Source organism: Bombus huntii, chromosome 5 (assembly GCF_024542735.1).
Source record: "Bombus huntii isolate Logan2020A chromosome 5, iyBomHunt1.1, whole genome shotgun sequence".
NCBI lineage: Eukaryota > Metazoa > Arthropoda > Insecta > Hymenoptera > Apidae > Bombus > Bombus huntii.
This window is the reverse complement of record NC_066242.1, coordinates 12,086,150-12,113,749: the sequence shown is the minus strand read 5'-3', so window position 1 is coordinate 12,113,749 and position 27,600 is coordinate 12,086,150. Positions and strand designations below refer to the sequence as shown.

Below are 27,600 nucleotides of genomic sequence, written 5' to 3'. Positions count from 1 at the left end.
ACCTTGAAATTTTGAAGACAACTATTACGAGAATGAAGTGTAGTGGTGGATCGTTGTAGAAGAAAATTGTCCGAAATGTTGCGTACATTTAAGCCACTCAGAAGTCAAACTGATTCACTTCATCTTTGTGGATCCTTCAATTTCAGTGTCTAGAAATATGGTCGGCGTTCATAAATATGTAATCAGCGTTCGATTTCTCGACAAATCTATAACTCACTTCCATGAATTTATTTGCTGAAATAAGATTGTCTAAATAATCCTAAATCCCAATATGAATTTTAAAGAATGATGTTTATGTATAGAGTTTTTCTGCGTCGTCTTCTAAGCAACAATACTTGTGGTTAATGAAATTGAGAAATCGCTAGGTTTTTAACCAATTAATTTTCTGGCAGGACAGAACAGTCGATAAAAATTCTGCTACTTTATAAAATTACTTTACTGAAATCATCTCGATCCGCCCAAAAATTCCACATAAATCAAGTTCAAATAAAAATTCTATTTCGTGAAACAAAACTCCATTTCATGTAGCGTCACGAAGAAATCCTAAACAAGACATCGAATGAATGAAGAAAGTTGACGATGTCGATCAACAGAAACACCTTCGACACAGACAAAAATCCTGTATTTTCCATCTGGTGGCGCGTGAATCTTTAAAATCAGAACTCGGTGAGAGGAACCGCGAGAACGTGAAACAGGCAGCTGGTAAAAACCTTCCAATTCAAATCGATTCAAAGTAGAAAAACTGTCGAAGGCCGAGGGGCACGTCTGTAATAACGAAACTCTCGTTTTACTGTTTATTACGTATTGTTCATCTCGACGAGCTTTTTTCACCGCGTTGCGTGCTTTTTCATTTTCTTTCCGGTCCTTCCGCCAATTAAGCGAAACAACGCGACGTACGCCATGTTACCACGAATAAACTTGTCCCAATGGATATAGTTCCTTCATTCTGTGATGAAGCCAGGCTTTGGTTTTAGAGTTAGTTGGACGAGTGGTTGCAGATGTTTAATAGTTCTTTTTCAATTTTTTTTTCTTTTTGTTTTATTCTGATGAAAACTCTTCGATGTTTATTTTGAAGGAAAAAATTGGTTCTTTTCAAGGAGGTCTTGCTTCTTCATTAAATGAAGGTAAAGTGGTTTGAGTTTAATCTAAGCTTGGGTAAACGCTTTCGCACGAAGCCCGCAAATGTTTGTTAATTTTAGGATGGCTTTGCCAAACCTAACCTATATCTAATGAAGTTATTCTTAATTAAATGAGATGAGCGACATATGTGAATTAGTAGACAACGTAGAATTTGATTTTCTCTGGACTGAGAATTTTATAATAGTCTCACGTGGAACAAAGATTAAAGTTCTTCATCCCTTTTCTTCTTATTCTTCGTACTTTGCTGTCTTCCATTTATTTAATACTTGTATCAATTTATTTATTACAGTATCCTTTATTTCCAGTCGTTTAATTTATTCATTTACTTCGACCTTATTCTATTCTTGTATTTTATGATAATATCTCTATATTTTTATTATCTCGTTAATGATTTTAAATCTACCGATATTTGTTTGTTATTATCCAGAAAAATGCTTACAGTTCGAACTATATACCCCGTGTAATAAAAGCATTTTCTCGTCAGCTCCACAGTAATAAAAGTGTGAATGAATCTGAATCTATCAAACTAAATTCTACAAGCACCTTTCTCTTCTCGAAATTTATCTCTACCCAGACAATGATCAGGAATATCTGTAGCGAAACTCTATAAAACGCGATTATTTGCAACGAAATGAGATTATAAGTCTCATAAAAGACTAATTTTCTTTTTTACCAGATGCACACCGTAGGCTGTTCGTCACGAGAATGTGGGTTGATTCCTGGACAGAAATAATATTCGCGAAAATGAAATCCAAAGTTCACTTTGTAATGCCTCTAACGAGATTACTCGCGATGAATAACCGTCACATTAACCTTTCATTCCCCCTAATTCGCTTCCTGTCGTTTTTAAAGGTCTTCAGTTATTTTTATAATTTCGCAGCGGATGGGTCGTTCCTTTGGAATTTATTTTCCACTCGCGATTCGCAGGTTTCATCTTCTTTCCGATAACAGATAGCAAACTGTTTACGAAGCCATTCGATATCTTTTTAAGTTCCTTTTCGAGCGAAACGTTCCTCCTACTACGAAACGTACGTGCTCGATTTATTATTCAACCGTATATTTCGCGTTATTTTTGATTCCATCATTAAGAATCAGGAAGTGGAAGTAATGCGTAGAAATTGTATAAACGTGATATGAATGTTCGATAACGCTTTTAATCAAGAATATGTTATTTATTATTTTTGGATAACCCAGTTTCTTGACACAGTGAGTTAACTATAATATTTCAATTAAATGAAATTATTACGGTAAATTCGATGGCAATAGCTGTTTAAATATCGGCAGGTAGCGTGTAATTTTATTAAAAACAATAATATGTTATTTATTATTTTTGGATAACCCAGTTTCTTGACACAGCGAGTTAACTATAATATTTCAATTAAATGAAATTATTACGGTAAATTCGATGGCAATAGCTGTTTAAGTATCGGCAGGTAGCGTGTAATTTTATTAAAAACAATAGAAAGAATATCCTTCGATCATTAAAACTGTCCGAGAAATGTCGTTGTATTCGAAAGCTGTATGTTTCGTTTAATTAAAGAAAAAGTCTTACCGTGAAAGTATATCGATATTTATAACAATATCTATAATTTATATTTACAAACTTCATAGCGGAGAGAAAATAATATTTTACAAATTTTTTAGTCATTCACGATATATATCAACCAGGCTGCGAAGTTTATAGGAAATTTAAAGCAAAAACTTACACAGTGCATAATACGCAAAAAATACATAAAATATCCACGGTACGGTATTCTTTATAATGTTTAGTAGATAGAACTAATTTACTACATATAAAGTTCCATCTTTTTAATTATACCTACAAAAATACGAATTTGCATAAACATCTTCAGTTTGATCACGATAAATAAAATACAAAAAGAAATGATATTATTAAATTATATATTAATACTGATATTATTATGCGAATAATATTATCATATATGAAATGAAAGTATGGTAATTATTTTACGCTTATGGAGTAGCTATACACTGTCCACGTGGTTAATGTATACTTCTAGCGTACTGTTATTGTATTACGTATTTACCGTCCACATAGTTAATGCACACTTATGGCTTGCTGTTTAGTGGTGGTGTAATATCGACTGTTTCTACTGTAACGAAAGGGTTGTAGGGGTTTATACGTGGCTCTCGTCTAGTCCTCCATATGGGACCTCTTTCATAGCCAAACTAAAATGGCTCCAAACAATTTATATATTACGTTATTGCATTATAAATATTTCTACCAGCTAATCCCTATTCATACGTATAATTTGACCTAAAATTGGACATTTTTCATGAAGATAAGAACTTCCTGAATCGATGTACAAATAGAAATAATATGCTTTCTTGACTCGCGTAAAATATGTGATATTTAATTTCAAGAAAATTGTCCGAAATATTGGTGTCTATTTACATGTAAAATCATGCAAAACCCATGTCCCTGTATATTTCTTGAAACAGTGAAATATTTAAAAGAAGTTAAGAATGTTATGAAACGAACGAATAAACAATACGAACTATATAAGTTACGTGGAAGAAAAACAATTTTCCAATGTTTCAAGATTCTCGATTGACTAAGACGAGACACTGTTAGAATGTTTAACACTCAACAGCATGTAACAAGGTCTTAATTCGCCAATTAAAGCCTAAAAACGAAACAACGTACTTATGGTAAGACGCGGAAGACACAGCTTGAGGAAAGGAAACTTGACTCAACAGACAAGATCTGCTTATTTTCAAAATGTGTAATAACGCTTCTCACATATGTCGCGATTCTAGCTTCACGAAGATTATATCGCGAGAGCATGTGCATGTAGAACGAAGAGGCGTATAAACGTTAGACTCGGCGCGTACGTGGCTTCCGTTCCAATTTCTGCTTTCCAATTTCGTCGCACGATTTTTCCACGAAGCGTGTGCTGCGGTGCATTGCTCTAAATTAATTGAATCGCGCTAATAGAACAAGCATCAGAGCAAGCACGGTTCACGGTGCTTAAAATCGATCCCGTTAAACGTGACACGCGCCAGCGACGTTATGTCAAAGATCACTCGTTGGACAACTGTTCGAGTGGCGAACACATAGAATGATGGATGGAAAATAGAAGAAGAGAAAAAAATATAGTGAAAAAATAGTGATATTTTTTCTTTCTGGACAAATGTTTTCGAATGTTTTGGTCTCTTTCAGGCTTTCACAAGTGTTTTTTGGCAAAGTAAAGCTCGTTTGCGACGCTGGATTGAATTTTTCTTTTATCAATTTTCTGTGTTCTGAAATATTGTTCCATATGTATGGTAGATAATATGGTCGATGCTCGAGTATTGTTAACACTGCTATTCCCATTCCTCGTGTTTGTACGCTTCCACATATCCTGTTTTCGAATTTTTAAGTACTTTGTTCATGAAAAGTACAATGATAAAGTACAAATACGCTGAATATTAGGATGAAATATTTATCAGATCACTATCTGTATTTTGACGACACGTAGTGAACATAATTTTCATTTTGCGTACATGTATGGAATTTTTCTTAGCGCTAATGAAATTTTAAAATTTGAAATTTCGTGTAACGCGCATTACGATATATTCGCAAGAGATTTTTGTAAGTATTCGAATACTTTCTCGTATCACTGGATGTAAATTTTATTTCAAAACGAAGATATTATATTCTGATATTTTATCATATACGTACGATAATGTCACGCAATAATTATCTTTCGTCGCTTTGATAACGCTCTTCGAGATAAAATTGTGTTCAACGTGCTAACGCGAACATACTAATTGCTCTAATGCTTGTTTATCGTCGGAGAAGTACCAAACGAAATTGATCATTTGCGTTTATCAACGATATCTAATACCTTGAAAATCGTACTGAAAATAACGTTTATGGTAATCAAGGTTAATGGGATTAACCGTAACACGGCGCTCATAGCCAGCTGGTAAGCTTATAATTAACGCTCTGGATTGAATTATGAAGACTCCTAAACTGGTTTCCAACTTTCGGTCGCAGTACAAACGATCGTATAATTTGCGAATAACGAATTTTCAGTTATCGTGCCATTGTTGACAAATGGAGATCACAGGAGAGAAACACGACAAGCACATTGTTGTTGATTTTCTGATTTTAATGTCAATTCGTGATTAAACAAAGTGGATTTTATTATGACATAAACGAAAACGGAAACAACCTGTTCGTTTCAGAGACGTAGGTCTTTCAAAAATATAACTGATAAATTGAACAATTTATTTCAAGTCGTTGAAAGTTATGTGAAAACCGATGGAATTATTACGACGACCAACGTTTTGAAAATGTTGGAAAACACACAATAAAATGAAAAGTACAGAATAAAGTTAGAAACATTGTTTTTTTAATTTAAGCCATTTGTTTCTTGAGAAATGATCAATTACGTGTATAATTATAATATAGCGAAATTAGAAAACCGACAAAAGTGGAAGTTTGTTTCCGAGCTCCAAACAGATTCAAATAGTTATAAACAAAATTCCTACAGTACAATAACTCATCCTATATCATCATCAATATAACTCTATTAAATATCGACGTCATTGATCACTCAATGATTCATCCGAAATGATCTTCGCGTCACAAATCATCTCTCTATCCTCGTTATCGCACTATCTAACTACTTCTCCCTCAAAAACTACATTCTTTGTTCGTAGTCGTTTCTCGAATTCCAGCCATCTATTTCGAAACTATTACACAGTCGTTAGCACAACGAGAAAGAAAGTGCACGAACGACCAGCTTCAGTCTTTCCGATTCAGCACACGTAATTGTAATCCGTTGAAAGGAAACACGACCTGTTCCACGAAACGAGGAGACTCGACGCCATGATGAGCAGAATGGGTCTCTGTTAACCGTAATCTCGTTCAATAGTAATTTACAACCGATTTCTCGGACACAAGGACCGACAGCCGTAAGTCAGACGAACGTGTTGGTAGGTGACGAACAGTATAACTATGTCGAAGAGTGAACGATTGTAAAACTATAATATAAATCAGCACAAAATTGATTTAACAATCTCAGTAAGCCACTTATTTTATTTCCACCAGTTTCTTCTTCCCTTCTGAGGATTTTTGGGTGACTGTAGAGACTTTGGATATTTACAGGACACTTACACACTTTCATTCTTTTCTACCATAATTTCAATTTCACATTTCTGCTCGAAAGTCTTATCGCTAGCATGTCTCTTGCTCTTAACGCCATTAACAGTAAAGTAACGAAACGTTGTGCGATGCAACATTATTAAAAAAGTGGAAATAAGGTTATAAAAAATATACTAAAATAAGGGATATATTAAAACACCTATTAGTCTGCGAGAAGGACGTTTCTTTCTTATTGGTTATTAATAATAGAAACATAGTATTTAATGGTTTTCTGAAAAAGACATGATGCAGTTAAATTCTTAATCAGTTTTACCATTTACTATAATTACTTGATAATTAAGTTCAATAAAGCGACGAATAGACGTAATATTCAGAATACACGATTATTATCGAGTTGATAAAAAATGTGCAATACAAAAGTTACTAATATTAGTATTTCACATACATACACAAATAGCAATTTTTTTTTAACTTTTTATTATTACTCACTATACCGTAGCTTTAAGGTAAACGTATTCGTCAATCTTCAACGTTTGCCCGTACGTTCTGTGCAAAGACAGACACGATCGCCAAAGTCATTAAGCGACACTACACGTGTTAATTCCAAAGACACAGTCTCGCTAGTCAGCCATCAGATTAAAAGATTCATTTCATTCAATTCGCTATTCACAACGAATCCCTTATTTTCCCCGAACGCACCCCCTTAGGATCTGCTGGCCTCGAAGCCTCAGCTGGTTATTTATTCAAGAATCGCTTACACGATTTCGCACTCGGCAGTTAATTGCTCCCGTTTCCCATTCGCATACGCAAGCGTATTTTCTCCGCTTCGATAGCCCGGTCGTTGCTATGTTTTAACGCGGTTTAACTGGCCTGGTCGTGCGGTATTTCGTCTGCCATTAATTCCTGATTATCGTTTCATTCTGCTGATTGCGATCAAATTAAGTGCGCGACCATTTTCCATCCCCAAATGACCGCATTGTGACACGCGTCGATCAAGTAGAATTGGCACGTCGCGCGTCAGACCGATCCGTCCACTCGTTGATGCATATCACTCGACTGTTGTCGTCGAAGGAACCTGGCCACAGGTGAAAGCGCGGTTGTAGCATAGAAAAGGAAATTATAAGTGTGAGGTTCCGATCGTCGATTGATGTTTTAATCGTTGAAAGGCTTATTACGATGTTTCGGGGAGAATATTTATTATCGGAGAAAATTGCAGCTATCGTTGTGTCATATAAGAAGCTGTGGTTTATGTAAGAGAGAATTGTAAGAAACACGCGTAGAATTTGGACGTTTCGGTATCTTAATCGTAATTTAAAGAATCATTAAGGCATTTAAGAGAAGTCTATAGCTTTTATCATATAATCTTTGTTATTGGAGAAAATACTGTAGTTATTATCGTGTAATTTTTGTAGGGTGTAAAAAGAAGTTAGATGTGTGGATGTTGGATGTTTTTATATTTTAATCATAGGAGAAAAAGTTAGTTATCCAGGAGTGATCTATTATTTATTACAATAAATAGAAGATAATTCGTAATACAAAATAAGATTGTAGTGTGAAACTTAAAATTATAAATTTAATGCTTATTGTCTATTATTACTAATACTTACTATTATTAATACGCTAATAATTACTGATACAAATAATACTTGGTTATGAAATATAGAGGAGATGGACGAATTACGTGAAAAGAAACGACGAACAAAAGTTATAAGATTGGATATAGTCTTCAAGAATATTACGATAGTATGTTGGTATGTATGGTCAACTTGTACGTATATTTATAGCCTTCTATCGTAGATAAAGTTTGTGGTGTATGTATGATCTCATTCTGGGATACCTTCTACGTGACTTGATTCTTCCATGATACGAATCTCCTCTCAATTTTCTACAAGTCTATTTTTCAACTATATACTGGACTTGAAAATACAATTTTTTCGGATTCTAGCAATTCATTCTTTCGAATATGGACCGTTAAGCTATTTACAATATGTCAGCTACAATATCAGAAACTTCTATATCCCAACTTTAGAACACTTCTCGGTGATTAAATCTCTTTTTACTTAGAAATTTGATAATAATAGAAGGAAATTAAACTCGGAAATGGAATTACAATGCATATCTTTCAGTTATTAGTAACAATGACCTATTACAGTTAAGAAATGAATGTTACACGACGTTATATGTTTCATTTGAATAAAAATGGCGTTCTCATAAGATATACGAAGATTTGTATGTTTGACTGCTTATAGTTTCCAAGTTATTGATGATTAGAGGTCAAGTTATGACTAAAAATTAACTGTTGTCTTTGAATTCACTGATATAAAATACGACATAAAATTTGCATATTCTTATAGAAACTCCTCGTACAAATATTAATTATATCACTGATTTTGCTAACGTATTTACGTAAAGTTAATTTAGTATTAAACTTACATAGTCACGAGTTATGAAATGAGGGACGAAGATGATGTCAATAGAGTTTCCTTCGCAACTCCGTAACTTGGCATTTTAAAAGACGTAACTGTTGACACTTTGTGCAGTATCAAGATTGTACTCTTTAGAATATAAATAGACTTGATTCGTGTACGCTGTACTCGTGTACACGGTACGTCGTACAATAGGGACATCCAATACTATGCACAATCGCGAGTGATTCGCAAACATTCATCGTATTCCGTACTACGATGGTAGAATAGCTGCCTTCCATTCGGTGAATAATTCGACAACCATTTCGAGCAACATTATGGCGATATTGAGCAGGCTTCGTACGAAACGATCATTAATATTCCAGTAGGATAACATAACGGACGATACTGAGAATTTTAAACGTTCGAGTAATCGAAAGAAGTTCACAGAAGCTTGCAATCTGAAAGTACAACTACATGTACGAAATGAGATTCGATCTTTACTGCGTTAGTGAATGCTATTAACATTCGAAAAATCGAACATATAAAATTATTTCGAAATAATCTAAAATATACAGATGCACGTAAACTCTTTCATCGATTCATTTTCAATAGCTTGCTCGATAAAAATGAATCGTAATAACAGAATTTCTATTACACAGCCTCTGTATTAAATGTGATTAAATAAAATGCAGTTTTATTAATACCGAAGAATATTCACTTTATACGCATTTTAAATTCGCTTTATATACGTTTGAAATTCTAGAATTTCTAGAATAGACGTTCCTAAACTACTGAGAGAATTTTTTATTCTTAGAAAACGAGATAAACAAAAGATATGATCGAATATCGTGCAGAGAAGTACATTTCAGTTATTATTGCCATGAGAAGAACATATATTTTAATGGTAACATACTCTTCTTTAGACTCGTTTTTAACATAAGAAAGCAACACGTGGTAAGAGACGATCCATTTTTCTATCATTTACGTTATAACCTTTCTTGCGAGGAAATCAATTTTATGAACCATAGATACTCGAAGAGCAGACAGTATGTGGTAGTAAACATGTGCAAGGAATACTTTGATTTAATTATTGGGATATTTTCTATTTCATACAGTATAAAGGAACAAACATGTTATTTAAAAAAATTGTTTATTCTTATTTCATAGAATATAAAAGAACAAACGTATATACAAAATACTTTTTATTTCTTCTATTTTCTTTAAAGAAGTTTTGTGTCCTTTAAGCAAAGACGTAGCGTGTACAGTATAGAATATAGCGCAAGTAATACAAAACTAATGGGAGTCTCTTAAAACTAAAGAGTTTATGTAAATGGCACCAAGATAAAAAAATACTTTGCATAAGAAATGTTCATACTGTATTACTTATTATTCTGACATCAAAAACGTAACAAGAAACGTTGCAAGCATTCTTCACGAAGTTTCTGAACAACCATTAACTGAACAGTTAACTGGAAACTTTTGGAATGTTTTCAAAAAACGTGAAACAAAATGTTGTATACAACGCTGAAAAATCTAAACAATACATAAATCTTTATTACTCTTAGAAGTTCGCAGAACACGTTTGAACAGATAAAATTAATAATTTCAGTTTGTTCGATACCGTACCGATACGTTTTAAACAAAATTATACACGTAGGTTCTTCTTACCATAAAAACAGAAGCTTAAAGACTAAACTTACAAAAAGCACCTCGGTAACATATTAACTTAGTTAACGTCGTATTGTTAGAATTAGAACAAGCACCTATATCATGAACTAATCTAGGTCGTCATGGTTACAGATCAATGATGATCATGAACTTATCAAGAAATCGATTATCACATATTTAACCTTACATACGTCATTGTGGAATGTTGCACGAGCTTTTCTCGTTATATTGGCTTACCGAAAAGTTCGTTCAGATTTTTAAGGAATTTGATCAACATAAAAGATCATATTGAAAAGTTCTTCGCTGAAAAACCTCAAAGGTTTTGAAAGGATGAAATATTCAAGTTGAGTGAAAGATCGAGATAATTATAAATCGAAATGTAAATCGGAACGAACTTCCTAACCCAATACGCATATTATTCGTATGTTTCATCCAATTTGTAAAATCGAGCGAAAGGTATAACCAATCGTGTTCACTCTCGCGACGCACAACTGCAGGAGACAGATTGATTACGATCGATTCATTCTGATTTTTGAACGTATTTTCTCTCAAAATAGGTGTACGTATGTGTGTGTATGAGTGTAAAGATAGCGACGTGATGATATAACTTGACCTTTTCAAGTGTGTTTCTTATGTCTCGTACCCTTCGCTCCATTGCACTTCGTGCCTTTGGAAGGGAGATCTCAGAGCTGTATAGCTGTGTGGAGGTATGCGTCGAGGTGGTGAAATGTACAATCCCTGCGGAATATTCCAGAGGGTACGAGTTATTGTCGCGGGAACTGTTAGCTTGGCCGTCGTATGGCCGTCTGGAAACTCCAAGATTTATAACAGTGTCTCGGCTATTGAGCGAAGAAGTGGCGCGTGCAAGTTAAAAGTACAGAGTATTCCAAACCCGTAAAATTACTCTCGTACCACCTGAGTTCTGGCACATGGATAAGGCTAAAATTCTATTTCTGAAAAATAGCGATGGTCTGGTGCTTGCTGCATCGCGTTATAACACTCAACACGGTGGTTTAGCTATACCGCTACTGGCAACCGTAGAGAATAGAACCCTCAGGGAAAAAGTAAAAAATAAAAAAAGAAAATTTCTTCCATTATAAATCTTCTTAAATTAATTTATGCGTCCCAAGAATTGCTGTGAACTAAATTCATATTTATGGTACGCGATCTCGTTATTTTTCTGCAAGTCGCGCACGAGATTTTTAACAAATTTTGCCAGCTATCCTGGACATTTGTACTACATAATTTTCGTCAATTAACAGTTCCTTTGATAGCTTACACCTATTATTACGTTTTGTATAAAATCAGTAAATGTGCCAATATTTATGAACCATCATAAGAATTGAAAAATTCAGGGTGATTCTATCTATAAACGTGAAACGCAATGAATAATTAACGACGAAAAGAAGTACAAAAAGTATGAGGAATAAACAGAGAAAAGAGCCAGGAAAGGAGAAGAAATAGAAAATACAAACGACTATCGATCGCAATGATTATCTTTCTGTGCAGTTAGAGTGCATCGAAATAGAGAGCATAACGGACACAGTGATTATTTCTCCTTGGTTGCTGGCAATTGGACTAGATTCATAACCACTGACATGGTGTACGCGCGTGTCTATGTATGTGTATACGTGAGAAATGTTAGACGAGAGTTGCCTACAGGTGGTCCTGGGCAAATCAATATTCTTTGCCTGTATCTGTGAATACGTGAGTGGCCTGAATGCTCTTCGCAACACGCAGTACCTAAATCCACCCATGATCATGATATTGCACGTTCCAAGCACTATCACATGCCTCGCCCTAAACAGGGCTGTGTATTCGCAACTAGATACATCTTATGTGTTTCATGTAATTACAAAATTTCAACGCACAGCATTCGGGCTTGCTGACTATGAGCATTGTGAGGGGATGTGGACTGATTTATGGAGTTCTTTCGTGTCGTTGTGTTTGGCAGATGAAGCGTGAATTTATCATTCCTAATAATTATTTTCTTATAGGTGCGCTTTCTTTTGATTCTACTTGGATATTTTTGCGTGTCGCTTGATATTTAGAAAGAAGAAAATATATTGCTGAGACTATATAAAGTCGTGCGTCGCGTTGAAGATGCTTTCAAAAATCAGTTATATCGATCGTTCGGTGATTGGTAAAACGAAAAATGATAATAAGTATTGTTTGCGAATATTGTAAATATTTAAGAAAAGAGCCGCTGCCCTATCTTTGAGGAGTGCGAATGTTCGAGTTCGCGTTGTAATATAAAACAATCCAAATAAGAACATGTCTCGCGGAGAATTGCTCTTTTCTATTGCTACGTTTCGTGGATGAAGCGCGAGATTAGTATTCCTAATTATTATTTTTGTACAAATGTAGATTTTATTTTAAATTGATCATATTTGGGTGATTGTTTTGATATATGTATGTAGAAAAATATATTTACGATTAATATTAATATAAATATTATGATCTACGAGGCACTCTTCTGTTATTGTGTATTGCGGATAAGACACGAATTTATTATCTTTCTTATGAATTTAGATTTTATTCTTAGCTGGTGTTATTTTGCTGATATCTTTTTGGTGCATATAAAAATAAAATAATATATATAATATATACACACATATATATATATATAATAATAATAAAATAGAAGAACATGTCTATAGTTACTTATATGATTTGAAATGCTTTTGTGTTGCTGTGGATAAAGCTTGAACTTACTACTGATTATTTCTAGATCTGATTATTTAGTTTTAATTGATCTTCGTATTTATTGCAGTATGAAACAGAATTTGGAATATTGATTTGTATGTTGATGGTAAAATAAATTGTTCAAAATCAATGCAATACAAAAGTTAACATACTAATTGAACAAATTTTTAATAAGTATCGATAATTTTTTCAACTGGTAATATAAGAAAATAATTTTGTTAGTAATTACATTATGATTGTTTTCGTTAGCGAAGTGTGTGGAACATTGATGGATGCGATGAAAAAGTTAAATGAAAGTTTTGTTGTGGAAATCTAAATTAATTTAACGAGAACAGAATATCTTTGTTAAACTTACTGTTACCATGATATATTTTGATCTTGTTAGGAGATCAAATATTCATATATGTAATCACAGTGGTAAAAATGATAACAAAATGTCTTATATCCTGCCATAAATATTACTATCAGCGATACATACAAAAAATTCCTCATTAAACGTAATCACTTCCATCAAAAATCCACATATATGGTAACTTAATTCACCCTTAAACAATGTTACGAGAACAAAATCTGTTGCAAAAACAAATATTCCCTTTGTTATAGACTATTTTCCCTAAATATATATAATAACTAAAAAATATACAAATTTTCTAAACTAAATCATAGGTATAATATGCGCAAATTATTCAAACGATGTGGCACTGATAAGGGGTTTAAATTCATGGAAATGAGCGGAAGTGAGTAATGCTCGACATGAAATTATGCTAAAAGCAATGGAGCCCCGCTGAATGTCATGTCTACAAATCGCACGTGCTATCAGAATCCCAGCCAGTCTCTTCTTCGACAAGATATTCCGGATAACCAAGCGCGAGAACGTCCTGTCGCGACAACTCCTGCAGATATGGATAGAACGATATCAGTTTGTACTGACTGATACACTCGACTATCCATTCGTCGACGATTGCTATGGCACGAGTCTGTTTGTACCATTCTACGAGAAGGAAAAGAAATGAAAAAGAAATAATTAATACGTCGGGACAGTTTTGTGGCGAAGGGTAGTTTAGTTCAGTTGATACATTTCCCAGGAAGTTGTACGTTGTGGGAGACGATAGTTGAAATTTGCATGTTATTAGTGTGTTGTTGATACTTTGCTGTTGCGAACGGTTATTTCAATCCGAACTTGTTTTAGTAGATAAAAATGAAATACAGATATTTCGTGGAACATTGAAGTTACTGTAAAATTAGAAAAGCATTTTGGTTAGTTAATTATTTTCCTGCGCTTGTTAAAAAATGATTTCCAGAAATCCCTTTATGACGATGAAGTTGAAAAAACTATCAACGAAATGAAGAAAAAGTTGTGCAAGATGGAGAAAGAGTTGTGCAAAATAACGACGAATCAAGAACTTACAAACTGATCTGACATTTAAATATTTCAAGTAGATTAATCATACAGGAAGGACATCTTTCTTCTTTTGACAAATTTCACACACAAAAAAAAAAAAAACAAAAACATTAAATATAATCAATCAGATATAATTCTCAACTTTGTATATCAGATTATATCCAAGATTTATATATAAGATAATCAGATTATCTTAAGACGTGAGATTATTTTTTTACACAACTATTCATATACATCTACAATAATGATTAATAAAAACAATTATCAATTCAATGTTGTCTCCAACATAATTTCAAGATTCATTGAAATCATTCTTTTTGCATATTCTTACCTTTTTAATTAACAGTATTTAATTCCATTGAGAATACGTTTACCCGGCATTTCACTCTTAATTTTGATAAATGTGATAATCTTACCAATAATTTGGAATTCATGAAGGTCGGCCTGAATCAAAATGATCTTCATCAAATTCTTCTCAGCGGCTAGAGCGCATAACGAGTCGACCACGATGGCACCCGTAGCCCGTAGCAAGTCCTAAAAGAGACAATATCAGTAAAACTTGGCGTATATTCAACTTGAAACGGCATAGCAAGATTGGATGGTCGGAGGAACATAAATAAACGCCTTTCTTGAATTGGGGTTTCGATGCGAACTATTCAACCATAATAATACGCGAAACCTTTAAAATTTATAAGCGTGATTTAAACGCGGAATATTCTCGCATAACGATACTCTCTGCTTCAAATTTGATATAGTTTTACCTTAGTTTCTTTATTTTCCTCGTTATACCTTTCTTTTCTATTTTCTACTATTTTTTCCGCAAGTTGAATATGAAAAATTTGTGAGCTTTCGTGGCACAGTTGCTCACGCAAGAATTCAAACGTTCACCATTTGTGAATATATTGCACGTTTTATACGAAACGTCGTTTAATTTCACTAACACCGAGATAACGAGACACGACTATCACGATTACATTGGAGAAATTTAAAACAAAGATAAAATTGTTATTTAATAGAATGCTTATTCTTTATGAAAATATTCCACTAAATAGAGACAAAGACCGTGTCGAAATTTTGAAGATATCTTCGCTGATTAAATTTCGCTTGAAACGTTTCGTTCGCAACAGACGATTCTGTAGAGAAATACAAATGTAACATTCTTTATTCGTTCTCGCGCTATAAAAGGACGAAATGGAAGAAATATTCTGAAAAACATGCTCACCTGATACTGTTCTATAGAAACGTTGATGTACGGTTCAATACATAGAAAGCAGAATCCCTCGAATAAACCCTTCTCTCTGCATCGCGATTTTCGAGGGCCTTCTTCGAGAGTCTTCGAATCTACCACTTCGTACGGTTCCTCGTTCACTAATCTTCGCTCCTTTACCGAATCCACTACCCACTGATAACTCACGATCCATTTCCTATGGACTATACCCTGCAGGTATTTCAACGTGTTGCTAGCTCCGTTATTTTTGTCAGCTTTCACGATCACGTGTGTTACATCCTTATCGAACTGAGCCAGGTATCTACCGTCCAGCATTTGCGTTAACTTCTTCACTAGATCGATTTCATGAATTGTCAGCCCGCTGCATACAAAACAGAACTTCTGTCTGTTGGTATAGTGTGCGCGTTGAGCGATATTTTTCTCAACGCCTCGAACATTATTTGTAATTTTAACGATATTATCCTCACTGTTATTTATAATTTGAACACTTTCCTCAATGTTATTTGTACGTTGAACAGTGTTTCCCTGAACGCTTCGATTCATATTTCGCTGAATGGAATCCTTCGTCTGCTTGTTAGAGGGTTCATTCGCGCGAGGAACAAGCTTCGTGGCGTTATTGCAGGTAGACTGATGCATTTTCGGGGTGCTCTGGTAGAGAGGAGGAATGCTGATCGTGGAATTTGGAGTGCTGATATTGGTGAGGCATCTTCCGGTCGCCGACTGTAGAATTTTGGCAGGCAATGTTTTTTCGAAGGTCTTCGAAACCGAGGACGACGATATCACACTTCTCTGCGTCGAATTGATCGCTCCCAAACTGAAGAAAGTGATACCGGTTGCGTAAAATTGCTCGATTTGATATGCAGAATATTTTTTGATAGCGGATATTGGAGGATTTAGAAGGGTTTAAGGAATTGATGTGCTGTGTGGCTTTTCATAGCGCGCAATATGCCAAATAAAAAGCGATCTTCGTGAAAATCGAATAAAATGGAAATAAAATAAAATGGACGATACGTTTTTTTCTTTTCTTCGCTTTTGAACAGAAATTTCTAGTTAATGGACCTTTGTACGCGATGTTAAATCACATAGAACTGAGGAAGCTGTGTTTCTAATTGCAAAAGTAATTTCACGTGAAGTTATTCTGTTTATTATATTTGTAATATTATTACAAATTATTGTTATCATAAATATATATTTATATTATCAGTCGTAAAACGTTATTAAAGATAGAAGACTTTATTGCATGTTTGAATTTTAACCAACAGATAGTTTTCAAGAAGGTAAATTAGGCAGCTTCGATGAGCGTCTCTTGATCCTCGTTCCAAAAAATAATTATTTTGTGAATCATAGCAAAATACGAATGACGCATTGATAGAGAGTAAACACGTAAAACTCTATGCACATTTTAATCTCAGTAAACAAACAGGTAAAATTGAATTGCTTCAATGGAAAGTTCTTCATCTTCATTCCAACTAGTAATTGTTATATAAATATAACACTTATTAGAAAAACTTGAACGGTGTAAGAAAAATTACGTTAATGTGTAATGCTGTTATTGAAATGCATAATGTACCTTTCAAAACTGAAAGAAGAATGGACGTTACGAGAGACTCGTGTTACTTACTTTTTCGTCTTTGTGTTAGGAGTGTTCTCGACAATGTCGTCTTCTTCACCCGAGTGTTCGACGTCCTGGATATTTCAAAGCAGAGAGTGAGTATTTCAGACTGCAGGATCTTATTTATCTTTAAGTAGCGGATGGACGATAAAAGTTATCAATTAAGCACCGTGAATAATACTAAAGCACGAAGCTTTCTAAATGATTGTTTTGAATTACGTGAAATTTCAAAATTACGAACGAGTGACGCTCAAATGGAAATATCGAATCATTTTTTAAATTAGAATAATTAAGCGGCGGGTGGTTGAAGAGGGGTTAAAAGAGTTATTCGAATTTGGCAAAGAGAAGCTTCATAATCTTCTAGACAACTTTTAGATTTTTCTGTGAAGAATTTATTAGTTTACAGCAGTCTTTTCAGTTTCTTTATAGGAATCTTCCATAGAGAATCATCGTCATTCATTTTTATTTATATATCTTCACGATCAGTAGATTATTGAGATATTCCTTAAATCATTTTTTTTAAATTTGTATATAATTATAATTTGCGAATTGAATAAAATTATTTTGAAATGCACACAAATTTTAAAAGTAATATTAGATTCGGAATGACTATAGCGTCTGACTATATACGGTCTTCTTCTACTCCCTTTATTAAATTTCTCTTTATAATTAAAGAAAAATAAATAATTTAGATTAATAAAAGACCTGAAGTATCATATTCTAAAATAATATTATTGCACTACAAATAATTAGAAATATTGCACTAAATATTACTATAAATTTTTCATTTGTCCTACAAGTAAATATATCATTTGACACTTCTTATAATTTCAGAAAAATTATAAATTATTTATTATTTATTAATTATAAATTATAATTTACCGATACTAGAACTTCTCAAATTTTATGAAAAATATGTGAAACTCTTTTAACATCACCGTTTTCTATACTTTCACCTAAAATTTTAATGACTCTATGTTAATCATCAATTTTCGAAACTCATATACTTCCCGTTCACGTACAAATCAATATAAATCCATACGTATATGAATCTTTCATAAAAGATGAAGAGACCAACCTTTCCATCTGCGTTTGAGCACTTCTTGTTACGCTTCGGCGTCTGTAGAATCTTCTTTTCCATTTCCAAAGGCACGTTAGAATTTTTATAATTTTTCTCAAACAGATCCATCTCAAATTGTTTAATCATCAGATCATGTTGCGTGATGTCCATCAAAGAATCATGTTCGGACATATCCTTAATTGTAGAATTGCTCACACTCGCATTCGTTGGATGCTTTTGAGAAGAAGAAGTCATTGATCCCTGTCTCAATGATTTATTTGAAATACATATCGATTCGTTGCCGGATGACTTGAATGAATTTTCTTGTAATCTATTCTTCCTCGAACTCTCATTAACCACATTTACATATACCGGAAGCAGTATCTCTTCATTCTCATTGTCACTATCGCACAATGCACCAGATATTTGCTGGTTATTATTCTCCTTATCAGATCCATTAGAATGTACGCACAGAACATCTTTACTCGACGAATAAGAACTTTCAACACACGATCTTGCTAATTTAGATTTTCTCTCGTAACTATCTATCTCCAAACACTCGACCGATTCTCTTCTAGATTTTCTGTTCTTTCCATTATCGTCCTCTATAATGACTTCTTCATAGTCTGCATTTGCTATGATATCGTCGTAAGTATCCGGCTGTATGAGTTCCGTTGTTTTGTTTCGTATATTTTTAATTCGATCTATCGTCAATTCAAAATCAGGCGAGTCCTCGACAGCAATCGACGAATTCTTAAGCTCCAAACTCTTCCTCCACTTGGATCCACTGAAATTGGTTCCTTCGTCGCTGTATCTACCAGCGAAGTCTAACTGCTGTCTACACTGCAGCGTAGACAGTTTGTTGGTAGATTTGTCACGATCTGACGAGCCAGACTTCAACGAAGCGTTGTCTTTAACCGCGCGAGACGCATTCATCAAATTAGAGGAATCACGAGTTTGCTCCAACTTACCTTTCTTTTTGCACCTCTCGTCGACCCAGCTGTGCACGATCGCGTTCCACTCTCCGTCGCTAACTTCAGGAGAAACGTCTCGTTTTCGCTTGGTCGTTGGAGAGACGGCTTGAGAGACAATGTCCGGGGAATCAGTGCTTGAACTGGCGATTGGCAAAATTCTCTTAAACACCTTCTTCTTGTTTCCTTCTTCGCTGGCTGCAATATTTGAGCTAGAGCTTACCGGCACGATTTCCGTGTCTTTGCTGCTAGGATCAGAGGACTGACAATTTTCGCCTAAATTGGTCTGGAAGAATGGGACTTCTTTGTTGTCGTTCCTAATGCACGTGATCTCTGACGAGAAACTGTGATTGGAGCAAACGTCCTCCTCGTCGCTGACTATAGACTGTCTTTTCATTCTATTAGAGAACTTGTCTTGACTATCAAATCTCTTCCTTTTTCTCACTGGCGTACGGGGAGAATCGGATTGATCTGACATGTGTAAGAAACCTCCAGAGACAGAGACTTTGTTGGTCTCTGTGTCAGGTTCAGTTTCGTGGATCAGCTTCTGGGTCTGTGAAATGTCGATCGGGGGGGATTTTAAAGAGAGGAACTGTAACTGGGAGTCATTTGCTGATGGTATCATCTTTACGGTATTCTTGGTCGACGTATTATTTGATTTAGTACACTGTTCGTCACATGGTAAGAGATATGGTTCTTTATTTGCACTCAGAGATACCAAGAGTACGTCTATATCTGGAGATTTATTTTCAACACTGTCAGGGATCTCAACAACTGAAACAATTTTCTCCTGAATTTCTTGAGGCGGATTTTCTTCACGATAATCTATCTGATTATTGAAGACGATCGCTTCAGTTACAGTACTTACTGTCGCGACAGGTTCTGCTTCTTTGCCTTCGTCCTCATCTATTATCTGTGTATCGTTCAACGCGATTAGTGCGTTGTTACCAAAGCCATCTTGAATTGTATAATCCAGCGTGTCCAATATATCAATCGGATTACACGGTCTTTGTAAATGGAACCCTGGATAATGGCCCACCATCGCTTTCCGTTTGGTTGTTCCCAGATACAAGAAGGGAATTCGTTTTCTGCTACGCTTGAAAGTTTTCCCTAGTTTCCTGAACGTGACCAGGGACACATTGCACCCGCTGTTCTCCAGCCTCCTGTTTGCAAACTCGGTTGAAGTGGCAGTCAAGCCTCTGACACGTTTACCATCCAGTTTATCATCTGTAGAAGCTCTACGTTTCTGTGTTCCAATTGCTTCCTCCGGACTTCTCTTATCTGCGCCAACGTTTCCATCAGCCTGATCACTTTCACGCTCAATCTCAAATCTCAAGTCTCGTCTAACAGCCTGCAGACCAACACGAGAATCAACAATCGGACTGGGAGAATTATTCAATTTAAACTCTGTACTTTTTCTCTTCAGAGACAATCTTCTGCGATGAGGCGTTGAAGTTTGTAAGTTTGAGGTAGAATCAGCTTCATCGATCATCGTAATCTTTTTCGTTGGTGTCGGAGAACAATTTTCCTCATTACGCGATTCATCAAGCAGATTCGGTCCACCTTGATCACTGTTTGATTTAACCAGCGACGCTTGAGAAAATATCTTATCTCGATCGTAGAAAGGCGTATCGAATGGATCGACGTGTCCCTTTGTAGGGAGCATCGTTTCCTCGCCATTATTCGTTTGGTCCGCTTCAATGCCAGCTCGTGAATCCTCGTATGTTACGCCGATAATCGTGTTCATCTGACAGGTGTTCAAATATCGAATGTGTACCTGCCTACCCTCTTCTAGCGTGATAAAGGACGATTCAGTGGTCGACTGAACTTTCTCTGACATCGATCTATCCTTTCTATCCCTCGGGGACAACGCATCTCTCGCGTCAACAAAATCACTTTTTGCCGAACTTTTCATCCCGTCGTCGAATCTTTCGTCCACGGCGACATTCGCGACGTCTTCAGCCATCACCGACCCCTTTCTTTTCCTCGTTCGTCCATTACCTATGTCGTCGATAACTTTCGGCTTCGCATTTTCCTCTTTGTTCAGGTTCGCCGTATCTTCATTCACTGACCGAGATTTTCCCTTGTTCTCGATGCTCACGTTCAAGGATTTCAATCTCTTCTTCCTCGTGCGCATCTCTTTGCCAAACTTCTCTACAGAGGACCAATTCTTCTGCATGCTGGACAACATGTCACAGGGTGACGTCCTGTTAACGTCTATGAATTTCTCTTCGCTCTTTTCCTTACTATCGTCAAACGATCTCGTCATCCTCGACGTGCTCGGCTTCGAATTCATCGTATCAAAGTCCAGCTTTGACGAAGCAATCGCAGTCTTCGTCTCCGTAGACGTCCTGCGATCGCTCGTATTGTTCGAATCGCTTTCGTTATTCTCGCTCCTCAAAGATGTCCTTCGAACCTGTCTGACAGGTTGACTAACGTCATCCTTCATCCTCGTATCAACGTCTTTGTCAAAATTGTCGATCTTGATCTGTGAATCGTTTTGAGAAACTGACATAATTAACGTGTCGTTAAAATCACATGTTGGAGACTGTACGATTTCAGTTTTATAAGGACTGTCTAACGTTTCCTGCTTGGACAGATTCTCCAGCCAGGTTGTTACTTTGCTCTGTAACTGATTCTCGTCTAGAGAATCATTCGACTCATTTAACTGTCCTATGCCAGACAAACCACATTTTGATAAGTATTTTGTGATAGCGCCGCCTTTCTTCTGCGTAGATTCCGTTTCGTTTTTCTGTGATGTCAGGTTTTTTCGAGGTCGACCTCTTTTTTTTTTGGGAATGGCTTCCTTTTGTAGACTGGTGTCCACGTAAGAACAGCTCGGTTTGATCAACTCCTTTCTGTCACATCTACTGAATTCGGTATTACTTGACGATTCGCTTTGTTGCGTGCAGCGTGGTCTCGATAAATGAGACAGTACTGAAAAAGGTATTTTGGATTTATCACGGCCTTGATAAAGTTTATGTTAGAGAAACACCTGGGCTATTTAGGACCGTAAATGTTGGCTTTCGTGGTTAATATTTTGAGATACAGAGTTTCTTCATATTTATCGGTAAGAGAGTCTTGGTTCACAGGCTGTAGTAAGTAGTGAAGTACGCTATTTTAAAGCTTTTCCGAGATATTGTTAATATAGAATGTTCGAAATTTGTATTAAAATCTCTAGCAAAGTATTGTCCAGCTTTAACCAGAATGAGGAATTAACCAGGACAACACGTTTTAAATTTGCACTAAAACCTAAAGAACGTTTCAAATTTTCATTGAGGTTCTAGGTAGAACGATTAACTCTTGATGAAAGTATGAAGCAGAATGCTTTAAAATTTTTATTAGAATTTATAGAGAAATGTCCCTCATCTTCATCACGAATTGAATGTAACATTAATTTTGACTGGAGGTAAAGACAGAAGTTTAAATTTTCCTTTTGCCGAAGTCTCAGGTAGGGGGATAAATTATTTCAAATTATTAATAAGTTTTAAATCCAATGAAAAAATGATCGTAGAATTTTATTATGAAATTAACTTTCCAATGCTGAGGGATATTCAAAATAATTAAAATAAAAAAAAGAGAGATAATACATTTTTTTGCCATTCTTAATTTCCTAAATCAAATTATAATCATTTTGGATCAATTACTCGAGAAAAAAGATTTAAAGGAGGAAATTGGAATTTTAATATTTGCAATAAATCAATTTGTACTTTTGAACACTCGAATCCTTGAAACGCTTGTAAAAATGACAACCTGTTTAGAGAGAGGAAATTGTTATGATAGCGAATATCAAGTGCGGAAAGTCACGCGTCGAGGCGTTCGATAGCTTCACATATTCCGTTGATTGTTGTCCACATATAATTTAATTACTGCGTATAATAAATTTATCTTGCAGTGCAAACATTCTTTATTTATCTTCTTCCTCATTATCGCGACTAATATATTAACGCTATTCTGTATTTTACCAATTTTAAGTAAATTTCCTAATTAAATTAAGGCTGAAAATTAAAATTCTGAATTTTTTAGGGAACTAAACAATCTTGCAATTTATTTGCAAAATTAAAATATATTCTAGAAATATTAATAACTTACTAGGTCATGCATTCGAAATATATGTACCTCGGAATCTCTTTCCAGCCTGTAAAGTCCACTCATAGTGAAATTCAAGGAGATTTGTTTGGCTTTACAGAAACTCATGTACGTGTATGTACATGTAGCAGAGAATGCAAGCACGTTAATGCATTTGAGAAAAGTCAGAGTTGAGAGCATGTCACAGCAAAGAATATTAGAAAATTGACCTATGACCTGTGTCTCGCGAAGCAGGGCATGCTGAGCTGCTTTTTTTATTATTAAATATGAGTAACTTTCAAATTAAAGTTACTCGAATAACAGCAAGTACGTATATCTTTATAAAATTAAGAATTTAATCAAGAATTTAATCAAGCGCTTTAATTGTTCCGATAAAAGCACACTTTTGTTACAGAGATAAAATTTTAAAAACGTGTTCAGAGTCATTCTTCAGCTTTACAGAATCGAATTTGATCGGTGTGGCAAATTTGGTTTTTTATTATTATTAATAGAAATTGGTTATTATTTATAATTTCAATAGAAACGGGTAATAAAATGAGAAGATAATAAGAAAACAAATAGAAAACTATTATTTTCAAAAACATTCCTGTTCAAAAAACTAGTATTTTTTAATTAAGTCCACGTTCGAAACAAGAATGCAAATCGATTGCCAATTCTTGAATAAAACATTTTCCTATCATCTCCCATGTTCTACATAAATCATGCGAGTAATAAAGCATTATGAGAATCTAGAGGAAAGTAACAAAAGATGAACATTATGAATAACATTTGAAAGCAACAAAACTCAGCAAATTCTCTACGTTCGATCGTATACCAGAACGTAAACGCAGAGTGCTCGTAAAACGTTGAAGTTTTGGATACCATCGAGATGCGTTGCTATACCAAAGAACACTAGGACCTAAATTTTTGAAAACATTCGGCTACACTACAGGTGAAACAGATAGGCAACTCGAGTGAACATGATGTTGTGGCACATGTACCAGCACGTGTACTTTAAACTTCATGTTTTACTTAAGACTGCAGGGAAAAAAGTTTATCGCGGAGGAACGTTAGTTCCATTTAAACGTATTGATCTGCGTTGAGAAATTTATCGTCTTCCCGATATTTCTTCCTCGCGAATTTTTCCTACCGTTTTCTATTTAACAGGACGATTGATGTAAATATTATATTTGAAATTTCATAACCGAAATTTTTTTCTTTTTTGAGCATAAAAATTATAAGTCAGTCATAGATAAGCTCCGTTTTAAATCATTATTATTATACAAGATCTTTAAAAAAAGAGGAAATACTTCTAAAGAGTTGTGTTATGAGAACAACTATACAGAAATTTCATTTGCATTTATGATAATAGAACTTTGCATACAGAAGGTATTTGTTTTGCATATTATATTATGTGTAATACTGTGTACGTGATAATATATTTATTTTTTTCATGAATAGAAATTTGATCTTGTGTGTTATATTGTGTATTGCATGGACGGTTGAGAAATAAATTACACCATAAAAATCAATGTAAGATATATTGTAATGTACGAAATTCTCGAATTTATCGCTCAAATATAGCAATATATTATTGCAGCGTTATTATTGGATCAATTAGGACTGTTTATAGTGTATTAAGGTGATTATTATATAAGCCTATTATTTATATAATTAATTACATGTAGAATTATCTTACTTACGATTATTTATATAACTAATTATTACAAAGGTATTCCTCATAAAAGATAGATTTTCGTTTTTTTGCAGAAAGGTGTGAAAAATAAAATTTCTCTCCGCTTTCAAAAAATATACGAACGTGTCACTTCTATTGCTTCAACATTTTATCATCTTCTTCCAACGAGTATACTTGAATGCCAAACAAAATGAGTCATCTACTATAAATAAGTTTGTCTTCATCTAAATATTTTCTCCAATATCATCAATCAGAAATTATTTACAACAAATGTGCTCAAATACTTTTTCATCAAATTTTGAATATTGTTATACTATTATACGCTTGTAATAATTAACATTAAAACATTCTCTTTACTCAATCAGTATTTTTATGTCGAGTGTTTTGATCGTACATTTTTTATTTCAACGACGATATGTAATAACAATCTTATTTATAAAAGAATGTAGTTTTCGAACATCAGATATTATCTACGAAATATTGTTATTATCTCCTAAATAAGGCGAAAGTACTTACTACAGATGCCTGAATCCGATTGCACCGCTTCGATTAGTTTCTGCAGTCCATCGATGTATAATATCATGTGTTCGTCCTTAGAAATGCTGCGACGCTGTATAGCACGGTTGCAGAGTGGACAGAGAGCATTTTTACTTTGCAATAGCGTTTGAATGCACTGGCGACAGAATCGATGCCCACAAAGGGTTTTCACTGGCTCAGATATGGTATTCAAGCTGGAACAGAGAGGCACATAATCCATTATATAAGCAAGCTTTGAGTATTTCAAATAGAATAAATAATTAAATAAATTTAGTAAAGACAACAGTATATGTTAGGATATTTTAAATTCACAAAATTATTTATTTTTGAACAATTCATAATCAAAATGAAATATCTAATAATCACTGAAGTAAAAATGTAATGCTATAAGATCAATAAAACTTGATAACAGATTCTAATAAATTGAGTATATATAATGTTTGATATACGAAGGTCACAAAATGTATTTGCACACTATTGTATGCATTTATATAGTAATTAATCAGGTCCAAGTATATTAAACTTTGTATCATTTACTAGTACTTTCATATGATCACAAAAATTTGATACTATGAAAATAAAATTTAAAACTTAATAAAAAGATCCATCATTAGAAAATAAGAACAAATAATTCTTGTTCTTACTGTATACAAAATATTAATTGCAATATAATATAATTTTTCAATAATATTTCAATACAATAATTTCTTTATGGAGAATGATTTAACGTCATAAAATACATGGAATCAAAGAACATTGCCTTTTTAAATAAAAGAATTAAATAATAGTTTTTTTAAGTAACCTTTTATAGGTATATAAAGATATATGAAGAATGTATGATCAAATATTTAAAGAACTTCAGTTCTTAACTTTATATAAAATATCATTTGTTGAAACCTTAATTGTAGTCTTAATCTTCTTGTATGTATTATATCGCATTCTTTTATCTTTTTGTATATAGTATGCAAATATTATATTAGAATCAGAAAATACAAAATTTAATCAGTAATAGATAAGGTTTCATAAGTGAGCAAACTAACTATATTAAAATTACATACATAGCGTAAAGGAATATAAAAATAAAATATAACTATCTTATTAAATGTATATTAAGTCGCTTTCATTCAGTCTAATTACTAACTAGTCTTCCACCATAGATACAAAATGAAAACTATTATATTAATATAATAAATAAGCATGATAAAAGATTAATAATGGCAGTGAATTTATTAGAGTCCATTTAAATGATGAGTTGAACAGTTTCACGTAATAAATTAAAGTCAATATGTCTTTAACAAAACAATACTTATGGTACAAATGGAATTAAAAGAAATGGTTTGTTAAGTCAAGAAACTAAACAAATATACTTATCTCCTTCTATTTATTTGAGGTTACTTAAAGCATAGAACATTGAAAATACTGAGTTATAGGTATATAACCTATAACAGAACTTCTCAAAATGAATTGAATCTTAACATGAACATTGATCTAACATGTATTACACATTATGCGTTTCAAATGTATGAATTATTCGCTTTTAAGTTACTTCATAGATTTTGATATGACAATTAAAAACTTACCAAATTGTGCATTGTAAACATTTTTGTATATTTCTAATTTCCTCTGCTAGTTTTTCAGCAGTAACGAACACTTCTTTCATCATCTTTTCCTTTGTTACGAATGTCACATCGCGAATGTCTATCACAATTGGATTAAATTCATTTTGTTTAAATACATCAAAAGCGCGGGATCTCGTAAAACTTTTTCATTCGATCTTGCCATTGTTACAATACAGACTACTTGTGTTATCAAATTGTCAACAGGTCTTCAAGATTTACTTTGACTTTAACCACGTGCTTGTGATGGCGCTGTGATCAATTAATCGATATATAGAATTAAAATTTTTTATTATATAATTAATATATTCAATGTATTTAATTCGTATTTTTCAGACTATGAATACTTTATGATTAATCTACTGAATTCGT

General features: G+C 33.9%; 2 protein-coding genes across 3 annotated transcripts in view; one reads left to right on the top strand and one right to left on the bottom strand.

The window, feature by feature from the left end:
- Window positions 1–27,600, top strand: part of LOC126865882 (uncharacterized) — a 91,385-nt gene that overhangs the window by 51,465 nt on the left and 12,320 nt on the right. The gene's annotated exons all lie outside the window — the stretch shown is intronic.
- On the bottom strand, window positions 10,961–27,449 carry LOC126865876 (breast cancer type 1 susceptibility protein-like). Of its 2 annotated transcripts, none has more exons than XM_050618797.1 (7): window positions 27,193–27,448; window positions 25,592–25,806; window positions 18,359–22,248; window positions 17,290–17,354; window positions 15,663–16,482; window positions 14,857–14,974; window positions 10,961–14,029 (listed from the first exon to the last, which is right to left on the bottom strand). In XM_050618797.1, the coding sequence occupies exons 1-7, from the start codon at window positions 27,273–27,275 to the stop codon at window positions 13,836–13,838; spliced, it is 5,385 nt and encodes a 1,794-aa protein (XP_050474754.1). In that variant the 5' UTR covers window positions 27,276–27,448; the 3' UTR covers window positions 10,961–13,835. The 2 variants fall into 2 exon arrangements, with proteins under 2 accessions (XP_050474754.1, XP_050474755.1); XM_050618798.1 differs by having other exon boundaries at window positions 13,887–14,271; window positions 27,193–27,449.

Excerpts from the sequence above, each read along its gene's own strand:
- LOC126865876 (XM_050618797.1), bottom strand. The coding sequence starts at position 27,275 with ATGATGAAAGAAGTGTTCGTTACTGCTGAAAAACTAGCAGAGGAAATT. Across the intron at positions 17,355-18,358 it reads GCTCAAACGCAGATGGAAAG|GACGTCGAACACTCGGGTGA; the intron begins GTTGGTCTCTTC and ends TGAAATATCCAG. Across the intron at positions 14,975-15,662 it reads TTTCTATAGAACAGTATCAG|GACTTGCTACGGGCTACGGG; the intron begins GTGAGCATGTTT and ends TGTCTCTTTTAG.